This window comes from Athene noctua, chromosome 3 (assembly GCF_965140245.1).
Source record: "Athene noctua chromosome 3, bAthNoc1.hap1.1, whole genome shotgun sequence".
Classification (NCBI taxonomy): Eukaryota; Metazoa; Chordata; class Aves; order Strigiformes; family Strigidae; genus Athene; species Athene noctua.
In genome coordinates this window covers 74,110,145-74,133,174 of record NC_134039.1, presented here as the reverse complement: position 1 = coordinate 74,133,174, position 23,030 = coordinate 74,110,145, and the positions used below count along the sequence as shown (strand labels likewise).

Genomic DNA, 23,030 nt, shown 5'->3' with positions numbered 1-23,030 from the left:
GGTTAGGAAGAAAAAAAGGAACTGGGACTGTACTGATGGAAATGGGGGAGAGGGAGAAACAGCACCATGATAAATACTGTAAAAACTCTTTAGTTAAAGAGAAACAGTGAAAAAAGCAAGAATATAATCAAGGTTTTTGTCACCAGAGTGGTAAACAACTTTCCTCTCCATCACTCTCAGGTACTTTCTTCTTTTGCTGAGTTTTGTAGAAGCATGCTCCCTCATCTGGCAAGGTTGTCTTAATGAGAGGTTACATACCTTGCTCTTTGCTATTCTCTCTTTCCAACTATTCTCTGGCTCCCAGGACTTAAGAGGTACCTGTGTGAAAGTCCTCATTACCTACATGAAGTCAGAAGAAGCACTCAGCTGCTGAACTACCAACGCATAGGCTTCAGAAAAGCCTGCTAGTGAGGCTCTATTTCCCAACCCTACCAGTCCTATTTCATTCCTCTGAACTCAAATATCTGAACAAAGTACATGAAATAACAAGCAGCACTTATTTCCTAGAGAAAGAATCAAACGCAGAAAGGAAAGTATTTGCATATTGGAAATCCCGTTCTGTAGAAAATCTGTATGTGCCAGGAAAACAGAACATATGTGCTGAATTAATTTAGGCAAAACTGCACCTTTGCTGAGTTGCTTATGAAAAATCACATCTACTACACTGGGTCTGTCATTGGCATTGGCTTTCCATCAGCATTTAATCAAAATCAAACAAATATGAAAAACAAATACCAAGATAAGATGACTGGCTATACAGCATTCATGGTCCAACATATTTAAACCTGAACACCTGCCCTCGAGTACCCAACAGACCCTCTCTGAACATCCAGAAAAGTGCTGGCAGGAGAGAAGACAGTCTGTGGCAAGTGGTTACATGAACAATGCACGCCTGCACCAACAGGGAGACAGGCAGCCCACAGCAGCCCTCCTGCTCTGCTAGATCATGGGAGACCCCTTCCAAGATGTAAGCCCCAGGAGCTGGCTGTGCTTGAGCAGCTCTCTGCAAAAGGCATTTCATAGAATATGCAGAATTGTAGCAGGAGGATACCAGAAGAAAAAGAAGGGAATACAGAAGTCTGGTAGAGTTCTGGATACTTCAAAACATCAAAGGCACCAAAAGAGCAAGTTCACCCCCACTTCATATCAAAGGAAAGTCCAGCCCCTTTTCCATATGTCATAGAGGCACACACAATGGGATTTAGGCAGGTGCTAAATTTAACAAGATTAATTTTTTTCAAAATCACTGAGAACTCCACAACATTAGCTAACCACAGGGTCAGGGTGTAAGAGGAGTTAATGACCACACAACTGACTTAAGAATTCTTAAGCTTTAGAAACAGTGACCCAAAATGCACAAATCATACCCCTGAAAGTTGAGGGCTCTCAACCTTGAGGACTTTCCTTAGTAGGCATCCCAACCCAAGGGGAAAGTCCCCAACAGTAGACCTGCTGCTCTGAGGAGGACTGACACCCATTTGCCTTCCAGTGGAGCTCCATTTATACCTGTTACATGGGATCTGTGGTGATACACGAACAACAATCTAGAAACTTCTCTCAACTGAGGCGTTTCATTGGCTGAGAGCCTTGTCTGTAAACCAAAGGACCTTCCCTTTCAACAAAGGTGTGTACAGGATAGTCATCACTGACTGAGGTGTGTGTCACCACAGTCACCACACAGCTGAGCAGCCTGACCCCCAAACCATGGTTTTTAGTTTTATCTCCTTCCTTCAGTGGTTGATGAGTTTCAGCCCTTATCAGGGTGGGTGCACCTGCCACACAATCCACCCCGTGACCACAGTCATGATTTGACTGGTCTCCTTGGAGTGGTGGTACAGCCACCTCTTGCCTCCAAAGTTAAAACAGAATGCAGTTGCGGTGAGTTTTAAGGCTCATCACCCCTTAATTATTTTCAGGCTATTACAAATTATTATCAACAATCCATAATGCAATACCATTTACCAGTACGACAGCAATCAACGGTAGAAACAATCAGTCATATGGCAACAATCAACAACATAACAATAATCAACAGCAGCAGCAAACAAGGAGGTAAACACTATCCTAAGGTTGCACTGGGATATCTAATACACGAATGGACTATACTCCACAGTTGACACAGATTTCGTTATAATGCATTTATTACAGCTTATGATAACACACATCTCAATAATCACAATTATAAACATTATTAAAGATTGGAGGAGGCTAACTAGCCATCCTGACAAGGAAAACCCAAACATATAAAAAAACTTCCCTGACCAAATAGTTCCTAGTGCAGCAACAATTGCCTCTGAGTCCTTTGCTACTCTTCATTTTGTTGATCTGATCCTGAAGTGGCACTGACACGTTTAGGATGTGGACACAACACTCATCTGACAATAAATTCAGGATTCCACATACACCTTACCCCTTTAATAATATCAAATCCAATACAGCTTTGGACAGTCATTTTACTGGCCTGTTGCAATTGCTTGTTCATGAGTTACAGGCTACCAAGCCATGGCGTTAGCTAAAGCTAATACCTGCAGACCCAGTTCTACAATAACTTGTCAGTTCTGTACCAGAGAAACTTCCAACCCAAATACCAATTCCATCCACCATCCAATCTTCTGCCATCCCTTCCATAAATCCCTTATTCTATGATCCCACCACTGGTGTGGTGTAGGTCCTTTCTGATAAATAGGACAGAGCACAGCCCATATGCAGGTTAGTCCCAGGATAGTTGGACAGAATCAGGAATATAGGTGGCCGTCAGAACATGACGTCAAATATCCACCATCTCTGCTCCCCCCCCCCCCCCACTACTAAATTGGGGGGAGCAGGGATAGTGGATATTTGACGTAAACCTGGCAGGGTAGTAAGGGGATGACAATAGTCTCTCTCACTACAATTTAGCGCAGAAGGCCATAACCAACTGCATAGGCAGCCCTGTGATAAAGCTTCCTGAGCAGGAGGGTATAGCTGTAACAGTGGCATTTTATCTATGTCCTTGCACTCAATATCCACCTGGCAGCTTTGGAATCATAAATACCTTATCCTTTTTTCTGCCCCAGCCAGGTTCATATATCTGGCCCATGTGCAGTTAAGAGGAGACAAATGAGTTTTGGTTACGCACACTAGGACATTTGTTGTTATCCTTTTCAGGTTGTTTGATACAACGTGAAGCATGTAATGTTTTTGTATATTGTAGGGAATGATTGTCAGTGACCACTCAACAGGATCCAGTCCCCATTACAGAGACTTGCGACAGATATGCAGTTTCCATTTCTCCCAATCTGCGGGAAAACCCAGCTTGGAGCTCACCAAGCTCAGCAATTTCAATTTTTTGTTCTAATAGACACATTCACTCTCTTTCTCTTTGCAGTTCACCCTTTAAACAATCTATGTCTCATTGTTTCTTTCAGTTATCCGAACATTCCAGAATAAACCCAATGATCTTGCACCTGAGCAAAACAGGAACCTTGTATGGCACACATGGTTCCTTTGCCTCCACCATCCCAAAACCTCCCATGGGTTTGTGCAAGCCCTTCCATGACCACTACCAGGTTGGATCACTTCTCCTTCGCCCACTGCACATCTGGGGGAGAAGAGGCACAGCCATGCTTGTGTAATGATTCCTCTATCAACATCCTGCCAGCTATGCCAATTTAATGTCACGGACACATGCACAATTGACTTTAGGCAGGTATTAAAACTCTTAACAGCATTAGCAAACCACGGGTTCAGGATGTAAGAGGGGTTAATTACCACACAACCAACTTAAGAATTCTTAAGCTTTAGAAATGATGACCCAAAATGTGCAAATCACTCATCTGAAAGATGAGGGCTCTCAGCCTCAACAAGTTTCTTTAGGAGGTGTCCCAAGCCAAGGGGAGAATCCCCGACTGCAGACCCCCATCTACCCTCCAGCATTGCTCCATTTATATCCCAGTCAAATGGGGCTGTGGCTGTATATGGTTAGCAATCTAGAAACTTCTCTCGACCGAGGCATTTTGTTGGCTGAGGGACTTGTCTGTTGACTGAAGAACCTTGCCTTTCAACTGAGGTGTGCACAGGATGGTCGTCACCTACCAAAGCGTGTGCATGCATCACCACTAGGCTGGGCAGCAAGACTCCCAAAATGTGGCTTCTAGTTTTAACCCTTTCCTTTCAGCAGTCAAAAAGTTTCAGCCTGTACTGGGGCAAGTACTCCTGCCAGACCATACTAGAATCACACAGCTGTATATGAACAGTAGGCAGTGAACGTGTATTTTCTTTTAGTACTTTGCTGTCTGGTGGTGGTAACTCCCTTGGAAGACCTGTGTGCCAAATCCTTTTTGGCAACTGCAACACCAATGGCAATGATTTGTAACCAAATGAAGTAGCTGCCTGTTTAAAACCAGTGTTTGAACCAAAGGAAACAAAAGAGTTAGTTAGAGATACTTCTCCTGCCTTGGAAAAAAGGGGTATTGGTCACTGACAGACAAGGAGGTGCTGTAAGTACAATACACCACAACACTTCAAACATTAAGTCTACTTATGGTATTTTGTACATCATGTTCTCACTCCAAGACCACCTTGTTTACAGATAGTCATTCACTCATTCAACTTAAACCGCATGGAAATACCACTGGTCACAGACTGCTTGACAGTTTTGGTCTTACTTTGATACCACACTTACACTTCTTGATATTAGAAGCTTAGGTACTCGGTTATTCAAATATATGGCTGATAAATTGCTAATGTCCAATAACAAGCAGCATAATGTTTTTCAACTTTCTATTCCAGCACAGACACTGCCAGTGAAATGTTGCTTTTTAAAGACATCCTCACATACAGTTTTCAGGTACTCTTCACATGATAAGGGTTGTACTTCTGCAGTTTCAACTCTGCTGGCATACACCAAATAATTTCTGTATTGTTTTCAGATTTATTTTTTTAATGGTTTTAATAAACAGGCACAAAAATAATCAAAGCGTAAAACTGTCCTTACACTGTTTACCTCTGACTATTGTAGAGTTTATATAAATCTGCCTGTTCAGAGTAAAAGTCATATCACATGGAAGCTGAGATAAAAACCAGTTTTCGCTATTAATATCCCATTCAATATTCTAGTCGAGCCATTCCAGTCTTTGAACACATAAAAATTTGGTATCATGTATGATTAGACTTGCTAATCAAGTTTTATCTTCATCTCAATGCATGTTTACTAGCTCCTTTCTAAGTTATAAGGCTCTTTTGTAAATTATGCTGTTCTGTTGTTAAGAAAACTGAAGAAGTTGCTGTCACCTCAGGCAGCACTTACTCCTGGATGGTGTAAATCTTGTTTCAAAACTACCTGGGCTGACTAAAACACACAGTCCGTGGACCTCCAGGCAAACCTCAACAACATGTTGTTTCTTACTTTTCCCTGCCATCTCTGCCAACACAAGTACAGGGGGAATATCTAATCCTGGGATACTGAACTGTGTACATTTTGCTCACAGGTCACAGACATGTAACATCTATATTCCTAGTGGGAATCCTGTCCTTCATCCTATTCTCCTGGCATGGCTGGCTGTGACAGTTACAAGGAGAGTAGATAGCGCCTGGATGGTCTTAGTAAAACTACTTGGTGGATACTGGGAAAATGTAACCAAGGGTGAAAATTGATGTATTCTCACATGTGTAAATCATGGTGTATAGAAAGTGCTCAAATAACCAATATATTTCTTTAACTCACACAAAACCAGACACAATAGCTAGGGGAATTATTATGGTAGAAGCAGCAGGTTCTGAAGAACCAGAGTAAGGTAAATCACTGTCAAAAAATAATAAATCTCCTCCTGTATTACATGCGGATGCACCCTTGCAAGCCTTTTTATAAAATAAAACCTCCATGTTGTATATATGAAAATGCAGCTGTTGATGAAGTCAGCTATTCAAGGATACTCATTTCTTTGCAACTGATGATAGCTGCATTTCTTTCTCCTTTACTTTCTTCTTGTAAGAACAAGTCCCCACTCCTGTTGGTGTTTGGATCAGCTATTGGAGACAGGCACTATATGTCTGTAATTTTTACAGTATTATAACACTTCGTGACTTAGGAATTATGAAAAAATTCTCCTGTAGTTTTTAAATACATACTGTGCACTAAAGTACTGAGGAATTTCTGATTAGGTGAACAACTGTCTTGCTCTGCATCATTTGCACAGTTCTTAGAACTACTCATAGAAGGGGTGAAATCCTGGCCCCAGGGAGGCTAAAGGAGACCACACCTTGTCCATGAGTCTCAGAGCAGGGTCTCAGAACAGAGTATTGCTAGGGTACCTAATAAGAAACTCAACAATAATTTATAAACTCATTGGCATGGATATATAGAAATATTTCTAGTTTGTCAGAATAAATCCTACTATTCAGCAGCAGCATAGTTATAGCCTACATCAATCATCCGCACTTCAGTCACCTTGTTCTTTCTCATACTCTGCTGATTCAGCTTTAAATTTTGTATCACTGATAGGAGTCTTTCAAAAAGGTCACAAAAGTGCATCCAATGTAAGGACAGTGGTTCAGTCTAATGGATCCTCAGTTACTACTCCTTCTCCAGTTAACCTTATTTCAGCCAAATTAACTACATTCCACAAAAATGTGCATCCTCATCCTTTGGATTTACACTGGAAATGATCATCAGGCTAGTATGGAAGAAACTGCATTGAAAAAAATGTCAGCAGCACCAAGTTTTCTCAGTGCTTATTTTCTAAGAACCTTACTTCACGTCTTCTACATCGTGCTCCAAATTTCACGCTGGGTGGTTTTGAGGGTCTGGTCTATGTGGGAGTGATAGGGTTACTGAAAAGGTAGAACAACCAACAGAGCACATTTGACACAATGCAAAAGGGATGTTTTTCCAGATGCAACCTAAACCATGACTGATTTTGTTCCTCATTCAAACAGTGCCAAGACATATACTAAACATCAGTTCTGAAATATTCATGTTTAGTCCTTTCTATCTACAGTGCCTGTCTATCAGCTATAGGGAATTAAGTCTTGAGCTGGTTCTGGTCTTGATCTCTTTCTAGAAAAGCTACGGCAACAGTGAAAAGAAAATCATTTATATTTATGAGCTCATTTTTAAAAATCAATTGAATTTTAACATTGAAACAATACACTATTTCATCAAGTACTGCTATAAGTAACTACGTGTGTTTATGGATCCATATTGCTGAAAAACTAAGATTCTGGAATTAATTAAATCCTACAATACTGAGCTTGGGCCAAATTGCTACTATACTAGAGCAAAAGACCATCATGCCTGGTTCTTCTTTTTCTGTTTGAAACCTTTGAGTTCACATCTCATCTCCTGTCAACCCCCACCATAGGCAGCATTAAAAATATTCCTGAAATGGCCATGCACTAAGCCAACTGGTAAAAACCCTATTCATTTCTTTCCCATAGGAAGAAGATAAAAATGTTGCCTGAAAATGTCTCTAACATGACCAAATTTATTGTTCATCCGTATACTCATGTAGAGCTACCTGTAAAGCTGTCTTCTATATTCTCATTGCATTCTCTTAATGTGTGTATCTGCAACTATTTTTGAGCATTTGTGGTATTTTCATGGAGGTTGAGTGGAAGTGTCATATTATTCACAACTTGGTGTTGGTAGGAAAGCTTCCCCAAGATGAGTTTCTTACTTCTGCTTGGTAGGTGCCAAGGTTTTCAGCTATCCTGACAACTAGGAAGGGGGAGCTTCACAAAATGGCACTGTCCCTCCCCAGCAGAACTGCCCTGACCCACTTTGCTAAAAGCTGTAAACAAGGCTGGCTGTAGAGTTTTTGAAATTTTGTGACTCAAGAGTTGTAACACTTAATAAATTAGTATCAGTCCCATCATGTTTCATATATCAAATTATAACGTAGATCAAATATCGTATTTGTGCTGTTGCTTTACATAAACTTTACATGAACACCTCGAACCTTCTCTCCTCTCCACCTTTCAGCCCTAGGTAGTCATAGAGGAGGTTCACAAGAGCTGAGCTCAGACCAGCACTAGCTCCAAAAGGGGAAGAGATGTAAAGTTATGTACACCTTACGCACTTTTTTATTAGTAAAAACAAAAGCAGGTAGTAAACATTTTGAAACAGGTTATGTATTTGCATCCAAGCACTTCAGTAAGCATGACAAACGTTGCCACCTCATGGACAGGTGCAGGGTTTGAGTCAGCTCAGCGGTAGGAAGGAAAAGGGACCACGGAGATGACTCATTGCTGCTCTTTCACACTCTCCTGAGGCAGGAAGTGACAGCTTGGCCAGAAAGATGCTTTTTGTTGCTTCGATTCACCTGGAACTTGTTCATTTGGGTCTGGATCCAGGAGCTTGGCTACACACCCACAATTGGGGGGGGGGGGGGGGGGGGGGGGAAATCAAAAAAAGCTACACATGTTCAGGGTATTTGACCATCTCCAATATCAGTGCAAGGTGGGGGAAAGAATTACCATTTTTTCCTTGGAAAAAAACATAATAGTCAAGATAGGACATGGCCCTGTCTTGTACTGTCAGTCAAAGGCCAGCATTCAGGAGTAAAACATCTGAGGCTGTGGGACCTGGAGTTTTCAAGAGTGTGACAGAAATCACCAGATTCATGAAGACAATAATCCCAAAATGGACTAGGGGATTTTAATTCCCCATAAAGGTATCAACAGTTGGGAATCCTCTACTTATAAACTGGAGACAAATGAATTGTTGCTTATTCCACTGTGTATTTCCAAAGCTAAAGTTTTATGTTATAACACCACATTGATTATTCACTATTCTGCATCTTTTGGGGAACTGCTGCAAGAATATTCTGTCACCTGTTGAATTTCTCCCTTTCTGAGGGAAAGGCAGTTGTGCCATCCTCCTCTACAGGACAAATACTGTTACAAAAGCCATTACACAGTGTGTATCTTAAAGTATGTTCATTCCAAACAGCATTATAATTAGCACTTAATATAACTGGATGAGCACAAAAGGACTATAAAATGTTTAATCAAAAATAACACCTTTCAAATTTGACACTGGGATACAACTTTAAGAATCCATAATTTCTTAAAATCAAGCTTTGTAAAAACATATTCATAGTCAACATTTATGAATGATCTGAAAAAAAGACTACGGTGATTAAGAGTTTCCTATCATTGTGATCTCCATATAACAGTGTAACAGTCTGCCTACATACGACTGAAGAGAAAGAAGGATTTATACCAGCTTGATTTTAAATATGTTCCTATGTTTATTATATTTTGCTACTCCACTTTCCTAAAATGGTGGCCTCAGGAAAAGCTGCTTTGGCAGGCAATTGCAAAGATTCCTGTGGAGAGGAAGTGAAAAGACTGGGCATACAAACAAGGGCTGCTGCCATGTTCAAAGCACTGGGGAGAGTTCATAGAGCAAAATGCAGTCCTAAGTAAATGGGTTTCAGGCAATTTCAGTGTTAAGATAACATCATTAAGAGTAGAACAGATTGTGCTCAAACCCTGCTGTTTATAATTAACACATTGCTTCCAAATACTCCAGGGTCCCTGGTAAATAGTCCTCTGCTCAGATTCACCCAGACCAATCAGAGTATTTTCATCAGATTCCATGCTGGGCCAGCACCTGTTTGGACAAATCCAAAAGAGCCAAAATACTCTTCTTTCTGGCCAGCTAAGTAGAGAGATGAACACAGCTTGCCTTAGTCATTGTCACACTGTCCATATGGCTGTGAAGCTTGTTTTCATAAGAAATCGTACAAGTACTTTATTATGTCGAAGTTCACGGTCCTATAAACAAAAACACAGTATATTACAGCAATCATCTTAACAGTGCTAAGACTTTAACCTGTTTGGAGACAGCACATGTGGGACATTCTGCACAATTAAAATCAAGCTATATCCCCAAAAGAAATGTAATCAAGGAAGAATGAATTTTTAACTTCTAGTGTTATTTACAGTACCTGTCTTCTGATTATTTAAACTTTGCAAGTCTAAAAAAGAAATATAACAGCGTTCTACTAAAAATTGGAAGATTCTTATTTTGATCATTAAGTAGTAAAAATATATCAAAGTTAATAAGATCATATTTTCATATGGTAAACATGATACACTCTAGTTGGTGATGCAAAGCAGCAATCTTTTATGCTATTGAATGTTTTGTTCATCTTCCAAACCACCTGTTTTAGCATGTACTATGTAACTCCTTCATCTGTACTCATTTGTAGTCTGCATTCTTTCAGTTTTGACACTAGTTGACCCATGTTCATAGCTAAATTTGAAAAATCCAAGAATGCCACTCAATGGGATAGAAGATTTTAATGTATACTTTTGTACTTTAATGGCAGGCAGAATGAAAGAGAAGTAGAATAAAACATATAATTATTTTTTTTGTCTCGAAACGTATTCCACTATGCAATCTAACACTCAGACTTCGGGGTTTACTGTTTGAATAAATAACACAAATTACTGCATATAATGACAAGTATAAAAGTTGAGGGTTTTTTTAAAGTATTCAATGATGCAAAAATAACTGCTCACAATGCTAAGGGAGACTGAATGTCTTATTTGTTAGACTACAATCATTTAATATTCTCTGTTCACACATCATCTATAACCCACTTTTCGAAAAGTTTCTATAAAACTTTGTATTGGGCAGAGAAAAAGTTCAGAAATCCCAGGATACATAACAAGAAATATTGTGCTTGAGTCTACTTAATAATCACTGAAAAAATTAAAGATATTAACTGCTATTGTTATTCATATGACATTGTGTCACTCAAGAAAAGTGCTTTAATCTTGTAACTAAAGCTTTCAACAGAAACAAAATCACACACTCCAACAACTGCTGACCTTATCACTAAATGAAACACAATCATCCTGTCATAACAACTGAGTTCATTAGAGACTGTATGAAAAGACCTGTTACATTCAGGAAACATTAAGAGATCCCTACTTCAGCTACAGAAAATTTATGAATTGGGTCTGCAATTCTTAAAAGATCAAGATTTCTAACAAAGAAATGTCTAACCTTATCTTCAGCTAAACATGTAAATACTATGTGGTAAAAAGCATAGGAATATCTCTGCAAAGACTGAATGTATGCAACAGAACAAAGCCAGACATGAGGTTCTGCAGTACTAAAGAGAGACACTGCATGGCCAGCAGTTATGACACTAAAAACCACCAGGAAGAGACACACGTTTTTTAGTCTTTCCCAAAAACAGGTGGCTTTTGCATTTTTTTTAAAAAATGCAAACTTCACTTTTGCTTAAAAAAATACAGAAAATTAAGTGACAATCTGAACAGCTTGAACAGTATTGGGGAGGGGAGAGAAAAAGCATAATTTTCTGTCCCACTCTTTGCACTCTCAGCTTTCTATTAGGAAATATGCTCAAGTAACAAGGCTGAGATGGTAACAAGGCTGAGATATCTGAAGATTTTAGGGACTAACAAACTTATTTTAGTACTATTACAGTAACAAAGAAAAAATAATCAGGAGATAGGCTGCTTATTTCATGTGTAATTTGGTTGAAACGGCAAAGTAGTTTCTTCTCTGCAATAAATATAATTTTTCCCACAAGTTGTTAAAAACTACAGGCAGCTGCAAGACTAGTGCACATGCAGAAAATGAAAAGCACAGAAGATCATGTCTCTGCCCTGTAGCTAGCCCCATCAAGACAACGAGGAAGCTCATTTACCATGGGTTCATAAAGCCTTGCATCTTTATGGATCTTCCTCCTTAAAGATTTAACAAAGACTGTGGGCTGGAAAAGATAATAAAAAAATGGAACAAAGGAACAAAGCAAGAAAAAGAAGGGGGGGGGGGGGCGGGGAGGGGGCAGAACAGAAGAAAACTAGAATAGGCCAACTTTAAAAATCTGTCAGGTAATTTAAACAGCCCTGTCTAGGTAGTATATAAACATTTCCAAACTACTTCGGTAGGGGGTGGGGAGAGAACTGCTTTCTTCTTTATAACATGTAGGAAAAGTCAGTCAGGAGATATACACACACACACACACACACACATCTGACCTAAAGGGAAGCAAGTCAAAGCAGTAAACGATGCACTGAGGTTTGAAGTGACAGCATCTCCAACAACTACTTTCTGCGGTAAGCACAAGCCGCATAGCACAAGTTTTGGTCCTGTTTTCTGGCTATCTCTACATTCCAGCAACTTTAATGGAGTCAAGAATGTTAAAATTGCAAGGAGAGGGCCATTATTTCAAGTATCTTAGTTCAAGGACCCTCATAGTCAGTACACAGTTTATGAACTTGTCTCTGTATTCATCACAGGAGTTAGAGTGGAGACAAGAACTTGGAGATGTTTGTATACAGAGTGATCCATGTTGCTGAGCAGATGGTCTGCTGTACTTGGTACCAGTGGGAGCTTTTTCAGGGCATCATTCACCAGCAACTTTATTGCTGGGAATAGGAAATTGACATAGTAAAGCCATGGAGATCCTGGCAGTGTGGTCCAGCCAGGTCTGAACCAGATGAAGTTTCATTCTATGGCCTGTCCAGCTGCAAACTGAAATTAAGTGTGTCTGTGAGGATTACTGATAAAGCTATTGGGCATTTAATAGCTCAGGAGAGCAACACATGCCCTGAGGTTATGGGATACAGTCTATACCAAAGGTTCCTCTGATGTCCCACATTACAGAGAAGAGATGGCCTTAAGAATGTTTCTCATCCTTTTCACTACATGTCATTTCTTGGCTCTGATCTGGCTCTGACTCTTTATCTAAGACCTGCTAATAAGCTAGCTGCAGCAACAGGTGTGAGGTAATGCTGTTGCCATTTCATAAAAACGAAACATAAGCCTGACTGTTGCTTATGTATTGCATGCATTTCTGTCTCCAACTTATCATCTCTCCTGATGGACCTGGAACTCTTCTCAGACTCCAGAACTGAAGGCTCTGAATGAACAGAGCGATTGAGTTACCTACATACATTTACTGAATTAGTTTGCATCAACTACAGATCACACGAGAATATGCAGAAGAATTCTTATACTCTATGTAGGTTTTATGTCATATGTACAAACACTGTTAAGAATTAAATATCATTTCAGATTCAAACATCGTAACATGCCTTTTGGTAATGAAATGGACTGACATTTTAGAGTAGTATTTTCAAATGAAGTCCCTGACCTTTATTAAGCCCAAAGACAGTATATTACTATAACACATACTGCCACTGGAACATGAATTTTTTTTAAAACAGGATTGGACTATACTTACCTGAAGTTCAACACTTCTCATAAATAAGACAACTCATTCACTCATTCTTAGAAAACATCCATAGATTTCTATTCTGGTCAGCAGAGAGCTACAGACTGAGCAAATACTGAGTTTGAAGTCTCTTTCAAGTCAGCACATACAACAGCAAACAAACCTAATAGGCTCACCGGGCAATAGCTCTGATGAAGTCCAGAGATACAGTACATTTATATCGTGGTCCATCAAGCTGGTCGTTATGGCCAACCATGGATAACAGCTGCAGAGTCACAAGAGAGGTGATCTACAAACAAGAGACATTAGTAATGTCAGTCATTTTTGCTAACAAAAATGTGGCCATTTTTTTTTCCATTTGGCATCATTCCCATATTTCTCTGGAGAGCGACTCACACTTGCTCACTGATTTTCACGTAGTTCTGCAGCTAGCGAACCCGGAAACAAATATACATTTTCACAATTACATTTTCAGCACAGGCAGTGAGAACCACAGGCTAAACCCTTCATCCTTTGTATCAAGTGTTATCATGGAGTTCTGATCAAAGAGAGAAAGACAATGTGGAAAAGACAAATAACACGCATAAGTTGAACAGTTTCCAAATCTCTACCTGACAGCCAAGAGAGATTTTGATTTTCTTTCTTTTATATCCAAAGACCTCCTCTTGAACATTCCCACTCAAAGTTGAAGTACCATGGGATAAAGACCTGGAGGGAAGAGGGGCCCAAGAAAACTGATTAATATTCAAGGATCACCTCCTCCAAGCTTAAAAGTGATGCATCCCAACAAAGAGAAATTCAGGCAAAAATGCCACGAGACATGCACAGATGAACAGGGAGCTCCTGGACAAACTCAAACACAAAAAGGAAGCCTAAAGAGGGTGGAAGCAAGGACAGGTAGTCTGGGAGGAATACACAGAAACTGTCCAAGCAGGCAGGGAACAGGTTAGGAAGGCCAAAGCCCTGACAGAATTAAATATCACCAGAGACATCAAGGACAACAAGAAAAGCTTCTACAGGCATGTCAGTGATAAAAGGAAGACTAGGAGAAAATGTGAGCCCTATCCAGAAGCAAATGGGAGACCTGGTTCCCTGGAATATGGAGAAGGCCGAGGGACAAAACAACTTTTTGGCCTCAGTCTTCACCGGCAAGGGCTCCAGCCACACTGCCCAAGATGCAGAAAGCAAAGGAGGGGACTGAGACAATGAAGAACCTCCCACTGTAGGAGAAGAGCAGGTTCAACACCACCTAAGGAACCTAAAGGTGCACAAGTCCATAGGACCTGATGAGATGCATCCACAAGTCCTGAGGGAAGTGGCAGATGAAGTGGCTAAGCCACTATCCATCATATTTGACAAATCATGGCAGTCCAGTGAAGTTCTCACTGACTGGAAAAGGAGGAACGTAACCCCTGTTTTTAACAAGGAAAAAAGCAAGACCCAGGCAACTATAGGCCAGTCAGTCTCAACTCTGTGCCCAGCAAGATCATGGAGTGGATCCTCCTGGAAACTACGCTAGGGCACATAGAAAACAAGGAGGTGACTGATGACAAACAACAGGGCTTCACTAAGGGCAAATCATGCCTGACAAATCTGGTGACCTTCTATGATGGGGTTACAGTGTTGGTGGATAAGGAAAGATCAACCGACATCATCTACCTGGACTTGTACAAAGCATCTGACACTGTCTCACATGACATCCTTGTCTCTGAATTGGAGAAACATGGATGTGATGAATGGACCACTCGGCGGATAAGGAACTGGCTGGATGGTCGCACTCAAAGAGTTGCGGTCAACAGCTCGACATCCAGGCAGAGAGCACTGGTGAGTGGCATTCCCTGGGGGCTGGTATTGGCACCGGCACTGTTTAACATCTTCAGCAGCAACACGGAGAGTGGGATCGAGGGCACCCACAGCAAGTTTGCCAATGACACCAAGCTGTGTGGTACAGCTGACACGCTGGAGGGAAAGGATGTGTCACGGTCCCATCCAGAGGGATCTGGACAGGCTGGAGAGGCGGGCCCATGCAAACCTCATGAAGTCCAACAAGGCCAAGTGCAAGGCCCTGCACATGGGTCAGGGCAATCCCAAGCACAGATACAGGCTGGGCAATGAGTGGATTGAGAGCAGCCCTGTGGAGAAGGACTTGGGGGTATTGGTGGATGAAAAACTGACTATGAGCCAGCAATGTGTGCTCAAGCCCAGAAAGCCAACAGTATCCTGGGCTGCATCAAGAGAAGTGTGGCCAGCAGGTCATGAGAGGTGATTCCCCCTTGAGACCTCACTTGGAGTACTGTGTCCAGCTCTGAGGCCCCCAATATAAGGAGGACATGAGAACCACAAAGATGATCAGGGGGCTGGAGCACCTCACCTATGAGGACAGGCTGAGAGATTTGGGGTTGCTCAGACTGGAGAAGAAAAGGCTCCAGAGAGACTTTATAGTGGCCTTCCAGTACTTAAAAGAGGCCTACAGGAAAGATGGGGAGGGACTTTTTAAAAGGGCAAGTGATAATGGCTTTAAACTGAAAGAGGGCAGATTTAGATTAGATATCAAGAAGTTGTTCTTCACTGCGAGGGGTCGTGAGGCCCTGGCACAGTTTGCCCAGAGAAGCTGTGGCTGCCCCCTCCCTGGCAGTGTTCAAGGCCAGGTTGGACGGGGCTTTGAGCAACCTGGTCTAGTAGAAGGTGTCCCTGCCCATGGCAGGGGGGTTGGAACTAGATGATCTTAGGGTCCCTTCCAACCTGGCTGGAAGATTACGTGCTTAAAAAGACCAGGGCCTGAAAGGAGGGAAATGTGCCTACAAACACAATACAGTGTCTTGACAGAGCCACTGATTATTTTACCAAAACAGTGTACCAGTGCATTTTTCACTATCTTCATTCCTCCAAATGATGACTGTGGTATCACTAAAGTGCAGTCATGGGATGTGACCACTGAGTGCAACCAGTCTGTTCTGCTTCAGTTCAAAACCACTGTGGTGATTCTACTGTCTCCCTACCCCCTCCTAGATCCCAGGGAAAAGAAACAGGTAAAAGCAGAAAACAAGAAAAACTTTTCCCTGGCCTTTGCTATAGATGCCACTGAGAATTCAAGGCAACAAGGTCATGTTCTGTGAAGAACTTGTTTCTGTCCACAGTGCTACTTTAACAAAAAAAAAAAAGCCAAAAAAAAAACCCACCAAAAGCCATAAATCAGCCAACCATGACCTACCTCTGTGATAATAGCATGGTAGGGAATTTCTGAAGAATAAATATATCAGTTCAAACCTTCAAGGAAACACATTGCTATAAAAAGTAGCAGAAAGTTCTTACTAGTATCAATAAAAAAAAAATCCTAGCTCAGTAATAACCCCACTCTTTTGTTGAAAGTGAACTCAGTCTTCAAATTTGTGACAGTGCTTGCAGGAGGTAGGCAAAATTATTAGCTTTCCCTTAAGTGGACATAATACAAAAAAATTACACCTACATGTGGAGAACAGAAAAAATTACCGTCACCAAGAATGAGGCAATTTTTATAACAGCCCGTGCTTAACTTTCTTTTATATTGCATTAGGCAACAATAGTTTGGATGCCATCATTCTACAAAGTCTTTGGAGTTCGGTTAAGGGATACTGGCTCACCCATATTCACAAAGATAAACTCCATTTACTTTCAAGTCTATAAAGTACATTGAAGAGTAGCATATGATTTACAAATACTTAGCACTGACAGCATTTAAAACTGAACTCAGTATATGGTAAAAGTCACAATGCAGTTCATGAATCTGAACATATCACTGAATTGGGTTCAACCTCAAACTTGTTAGGTGCTTTATTTTCTTGAAATACTCATGAGTTTAAGAGCACATTTTTCTAATTCTCCATTCAACAAAGTCCTTATTCAGTCAGTGAAGATGCATTATACAGTAATCCACTGTAACAACTTCTATTTTACACCCCAATGCACCATTACTGGCCAATCACTTCTGCAATACATACTTGCAGCTGGCCTCACATTCAGAAATCACCAATGAAGGAATGGCAGTAGGCTCCTAAAAGCTCCCAGTAAGTACACCAAAAGCCTAGATAGTTTGGAGCTGGACCCATCTCAGTTTTATGTGGGATGTAAAAGGGACCTTGCTGCTGCATTACAAATGCTCCAGCAACACTTTTAACAACTAATTGTAACCATTTTCTTTTCCAACTAGTACCAAATAATATGGGTGTAACATAAGGTCTGCAGTGTAAAAGTCCTTAATAAAGGCTGACTCAATAAATCTGAAATAGCATCAGACTAGCCACTATGTTTCATTAATGCTTTTGACTCAAGACATTAACTTTAAAGATTAAAAATACAATATTACAAGACAAATGAAGCTATTGATCATCAGAATAACACGAACTTACTTAGTAAGTTGCAACCCTTTACTAATTTCTTTTACAAGTCCTCTATTTATTTATCTTAATAAAAATGTCATCACAGGGAAGAGAGTGCAGTGAGTCCTGATCCTGAGATTCCTTAAGACCACTGAAGTGGAGAAAATTGCCATTTTCAATTCATGTGGGTAAGAAAGTTTTAACTCCAAAGAGGTTCAGTGAGACAAAGAACACATATCTAAAGGGGAATAAACAGGGATCAGTTTCCCTGCAGACAGACAAATGTTAGAAGCTAAAATACCTATCTTGTGAGTCTTTAGAGCAGAATTCAAAACCTAGGTGCCTAGACTGTACATGGAGAACTGCAAAGATCACTGAAGGACAAATCCAAAATCCTACATGCTGAGGCCGCAGCAGCCTGAAGCTCTGTTTGCATAGCTTTTTCAATGGGTTCAGGGAGAATCAAAAACAGCAAGAGTTCTGTCACCCCAAAGCAATGTCTTCATTTTTTTTCTGCTTTATACAATATAGCAGGACTCTGCTGCTGCTGCGAAGTCAGCCACAGAATTAGGCAACACACAGGGGGTTTTTTTTCAATAAATTTCTTTGTTAGAAGATTTAATTGTGGTAGATGTGGAATTAAGTTCCTCAAATATTTTGTGCTGAACCTATCTGTCTAGACCCAATAGCCCCCATCAGCACTACAGGCCTGGGGAGGAGTGGCTGGAGAGCTGCCAGTCAGAGAGGGACCTGGAGGGGTTGATTGGCAGCCGGCTGGACAGGAGCCAGCAGTGTGCCCAGGGGGCCAAGAAGGCCAATGGCATCCTGGCTTGTGTCAGCAATAGCGTGGCCAGCAGGGACAGGGAAGGGATCTGACCCCTGTGCTCGGCACTGCTGAGGCCGCACCTCGATTCCTGTGTTCAGTTTTGGGCCCCTCACTACAAAAAGGACATTGAATGACTCGAGCGTGTCCAGAGAAGGGCAACGGAGCTGGTGCAGGATCTGGAGCACAGGTCGTACGAGGAGCGGCTGAAGGAATTGGGGGGGTTTAGTCTGGAGAAGAGGAGGCTGAGGGGAGACCTCATCGCCCTCTACAGCTACCTGAAAGGAGGGTGCAGAGAGCTGGGGATGAGCCTCTTTAGCCAAGTAATGAGCAATTGGACAAGAGGGAATGGCCTCAAATTGCACCAGGGAAGGTTTAGGCTGGATATTAGGGAGCATTTCTTTCCAGAAGGGGTTGTTAGGTGTTGAAATGGGCTGCCCAGGGAGGTGGTGGAGTCCCCATCCCTGGAGGTGTTTAAGAGTCGGGTCGACATAGCACTGAGGGATCTGGTGTAGTTGGGAACTGCCAATGTTAGGTTAATGGTTGGATTGATCATCTTCAACATCTTTTCCAACCTAGATGATTCTGTGATTCTGTAATAAGACAACTGTCTTCACTAAATGGTTAAGAAGTCTTCTAGGGCACAGAACATTCAATTTCCCCCTGACACAAGAGGTTTGAGTACCTCTTTGCTGAACATCTAACAGCTAACTGGGGTGGGAGTAGTGGAGAAAGGAAGAAAAAGCTTTGTACGATATTAAAATATTACCAGATCTAACTTTTATTCTAACTGCTTCTGCAGCTTAGCTATTTTGCATAAAACTGTATTCATATAAATAGTCTCTCTGTGCCTACTTAGGGCATTCACCTCGTAAAGCAAGATATAGTGAAATGAATTGGCTTTAAGACAGCGTATTTGTAGCAAAATTTTTAAAATCACCAATTTTCATGTTCTGTTAGCTCTTTAGGTCCCAATGCAACCTATAACAAGCACTGAAAAAATGTTACTACTTGAAAAGTTCAGGTGTTACAGAACTTTGGAGACAATCTGTTACTAAATGAAGATACATCAGAAAGTTTGAAACAATTGGGAAAAATATGAATGCAATGTCAAACTAATTGCACTTAACAAAAAAAAGCTTTTCAAAGCCTTTTTTTTTTTTTTTTTTCCTTTTTAATACCATGGCTACAGTGTCTCCATTTCATTATCACAAAAGCTTGGGAAAAAACATCTGGCAAGAACATACTAGAAACAAGCCAGAAAAACTGTGTGGGTGACGTAAGAAAGAATATTTACTGAAAATCTTTTGAACAAAAGAAATTACAGTTGGAAGAAATATTCTAAAGCTAGAGCTGGTAATTATTTAATACCAGCAAAAGTGATTAAGGAAATTGAATTTTCTACAGGAATAACAAAAGTATCTGAAGAAAAGTTACTGATCTGAAAGAACAGGTATCACTGGTATGTTTAAAAATAAGCCATGACTGAGCCTTCTTTGAAATATATTTCTGTGACTAAACTGCTGCTGAAAGCCTGGATGCAAGGGCAGAACAATCATAAAACCACAGCAGAGTGGCTGCCAGCAGGAAATGATGGCTCAGATTGCTTCTGGAGATCCACTGGTCAAATATGGACATTGAACCTCTGGAAAACACAAGTAACCCACAAGTCATACTTAAAGGCTGCTTTTTTCCTTTCAGCCTGGACTAACAGACGGGTCTTGCATCATTCTCCAGACACAAGACTGGCTTTGTCAGCACACAGCTGCGTGGAAGGGAAAAGGATTCCAGAAGTGAGGACTGTCTGCTGAGAAGGGCTAGGCTCTTCCTGAGGACACCACGAGAAGCCAGAAAACATTCACGGAAGTGCAACACATGAGCAGAATTAAGATCTGAGATACAGGGAGACACATGGTTAGTTTGGGTAAGCAATGACTGACAATCACAGGAAAGACTCTGGACAAAGTGTGTAACACCTCTCAAATCCATACTATAAAAGTAAATGATGATGACTATTAGGAGAAAAAAAAAAAAGCTGTTTCCTCAAAGATGTGACTGACAACTCACTAAGTGGTACATTTTAAACTGGACTAGAAAAATATTAATGAAAGACTAGCAGCAACAATTACAAACTGACAGAGACGTACTAGATGATCTGCAAGGTATTTTTCATCTCTACAGTCTATAATCTTCAATTATCTTGCCCGCGAGGCAGTTAATTGTAACTCCAGTCCCACTTACTTTCACTCACAGCTTTTTGATTCTGAACCTCAAAAGTGTCAAGAAATTAAGAACTTTCCTTACTAAATACCATCAGACATTAGTACTATATTCTTTCAGTCATATTTAAATTAATATGGACCCTAGCGCTTTGCAGCACCATCAACACAGGGCTCTTAAAGCAAACGTGCAGCTCACTGCACTTGTTTGAAACCCACCACTGCCAAGAGTTACATTCACACACATGCTAAAACCACTGCTATGCAACAAGGCAGTTTGAAAACCATATGGCATTTGGAAAAAACATTTCAGTCAAAATGACTGCTGCAATAGTCTCCTGGAGTTAAATTCAATGACCCTAGTACAAATTATGTGGGCCTGCTCAAAATGATTTCAATCAAAATTATAGCTAGAGTATAGCTATAGTAGGTCAGCCTTGTTAGAAAAGCTCATACAGAAAGGTAACAATAGAGCATTACAATGATATATATTTAAGTCAGCAATTGATCAAAACTGTTTTTATAAAAACTATTGAAAATAAATCAACATTTTTCTGAACTCTTAGATTTTAACAATCAAGTTTTGATTCTGAATTATGTTTTGTGTCAGGCTTTTAATGCATGGAAAAAAAATACAACAAAAGGGACAGCCCTCCAAACATGGCCTTCCACTGTGCAGTTAAAGCATCCATTACTGCATGCTTCAGCTAGATATTTTACCTTTTTCTCAGCTTAAATTAATCCAACTTTTTAAAACTATCTTATGAATGTAGTTGAAATGTTTTTGACATTAACAGAGCCACTAACAAGCAGGGGAATCCCAGTCACAGCCTCAGCGGTGCTCCACAGACAGCACTCTATGCCCTTCACTTTGGTAACATGCACACAGGTGGCATATAGGATGCTGCAGTACACGGCAAACATAAGCGACCCAGTCTGCTTTGCAAGCCTTTTTCCTCTACGAATCATAGCTCATAGAATGGTTTGGGTTGGAAGGGACCTTAAGATCATCTGGTTCTAACTCCCCTGCCATGGGCAGGGACACCATCCACTAGCCCAGGTTGCTCAAAGCCCCGTCCAACCTGGCCTTGAACACTGCCAGGGAGGGGGCAGCCACAGCTGCTCTGGGCAACCTGTGCCAGTGTCTCACCACCCTCACAGGAAAGAATTTCTTCCTTATATCTAAAATAATCTGCCCTCTTTCAGTTTAAAACGGTTACCCATTGTCCTATCACTACATGCCCTCCCCACCTCTCCTGTAGGCTCTCTTTAAGTACTGGAAGGTTGCTCCTTCCCTGGAGAAGGGAAAGGTCTTCCCAGGAAAGGTCTCCCTGAAGCCTTCTCTCCTCTAAGGCTAAATAACCCCAACTCTCTCAGTGTGTCCTCACAGGGGAGGTGCTCCAGCCCTCAGAACATCTACATGGTCCTCCTCACAGAATCATCTAGGTTGGAAAGGACCCTGGAGATCATCTAGTCCAACTGTTCGCCTAGCACAGTTCTCACCTACAGCACATCCTTAAGCTCTAAATCGACTCTACTCTTAAACACCTCCACAGATGGGGACTCCACCACCTCCCTGGGCAGCCCATTCCAACCCCTAACAACCCCTTCTGGAAAGAAATGCTTCCTAATATCCAGCCTAAACCTTCCCTGGTGCAACTTGAGGCCATTCCCTCTTGTCCAATTGCTCATTACTTGGCTAAAGAGGCTCATCCCCAGCTCTCTGCACCCTCCTTTCAGGGAGCTCTAGAGGGCAATGAGGTCTCCCCTCAACCTCCTCTTCTCCAGACTAAACACCCCCAGTTCCCTCAGCCGCTCCTCGTACGACCTGTGCTCCAGACCCTGCACCAGCTCCGTTGCCCTTCTCTGGACACGCTCGAGTCATTCAATGTCCTTTTTGTAGTGAGGGGCCCAAAACTGAACACAGGAATCGAGGTGCGGCCTCAGCAGTGCCGAGCACAGGGGTCAGATCCCTTCCCTGTCCCTGCTGGCCACGCTATTGCTGACACAAGCCAGGATGCCATTGGCCTTCTTGGCCCCCTGGGCACACTGCTGGCTCCTGTGCAGCCGGCTGTCAATCAACCCCCCCAGGTCCCTCTCTGACTGGCAGCTGTCCAGCCAGTCCTCCCCAGGCCTGTAGCCCTGCCGGGGGTTGTTGTGGCCCAAGGGCAGCCCCCGGCATTTGGCCTTATGGAAACTCCTCCAGTTGGCCTCAGCCCATGGCTCCAGCCTGTCCAGGTCTCTCTGCAGAGCCTCCCCACCCTCGAGCAGATCAACACTCCCACCCACCTTGGTGTCATCTGCAAACTGACTGAGGGTGCACTCGATCCCCTCGTCTAGATCATCAATAAAGATGTTAAACAGGAGTGGCCCCAAAACCGAGCCCTGGGGGACACCACTCGTGACCGGCCGCCAACTGGATTTAACTCCG

At 41.7% G+C, this 23,030-nt stretch overlaps 1 protein-coding gene across 3 annotated transcripts in view; it reads right to left on the bottom strand.

Annotated features, from left to right (window-relative positions):
* Positions 1 to 8,370: 8,370 nt before the first annotated feature.
* Positions 8,371 to 23,030, bottom strand: part of ORC5 (origin recognition complex subunit 5) — an 81,719-nt gene continuing 67,059 nt past the window's right edge. For 2 of the 3 annotated variants that reach the window (XM_074903364.1, XM_074903365.1), the window contains exons 14-15: positions 13,379 to 13,491; positions 8,371 to 9,759 (exon numbers count right to left, since the gene is read on the bottom strand). In XM_074903364.1, coding sequence (XP_074759465.1) covers positions 9,714 to 9,759; positions 13,379 to 13,491 — 159 coding nt within the window. In that variant the 3' untranslated portion in view covers positions 8,371 to 9,713. Of the gene's footprint in view, positions 9,760 to 11,643; positions 11,736 to 13,378; positions 13,492 to 23,030 lie in introns of those variants that run through there. The other variant, XM_074903366.1, reaches the window with a different exon arrangement.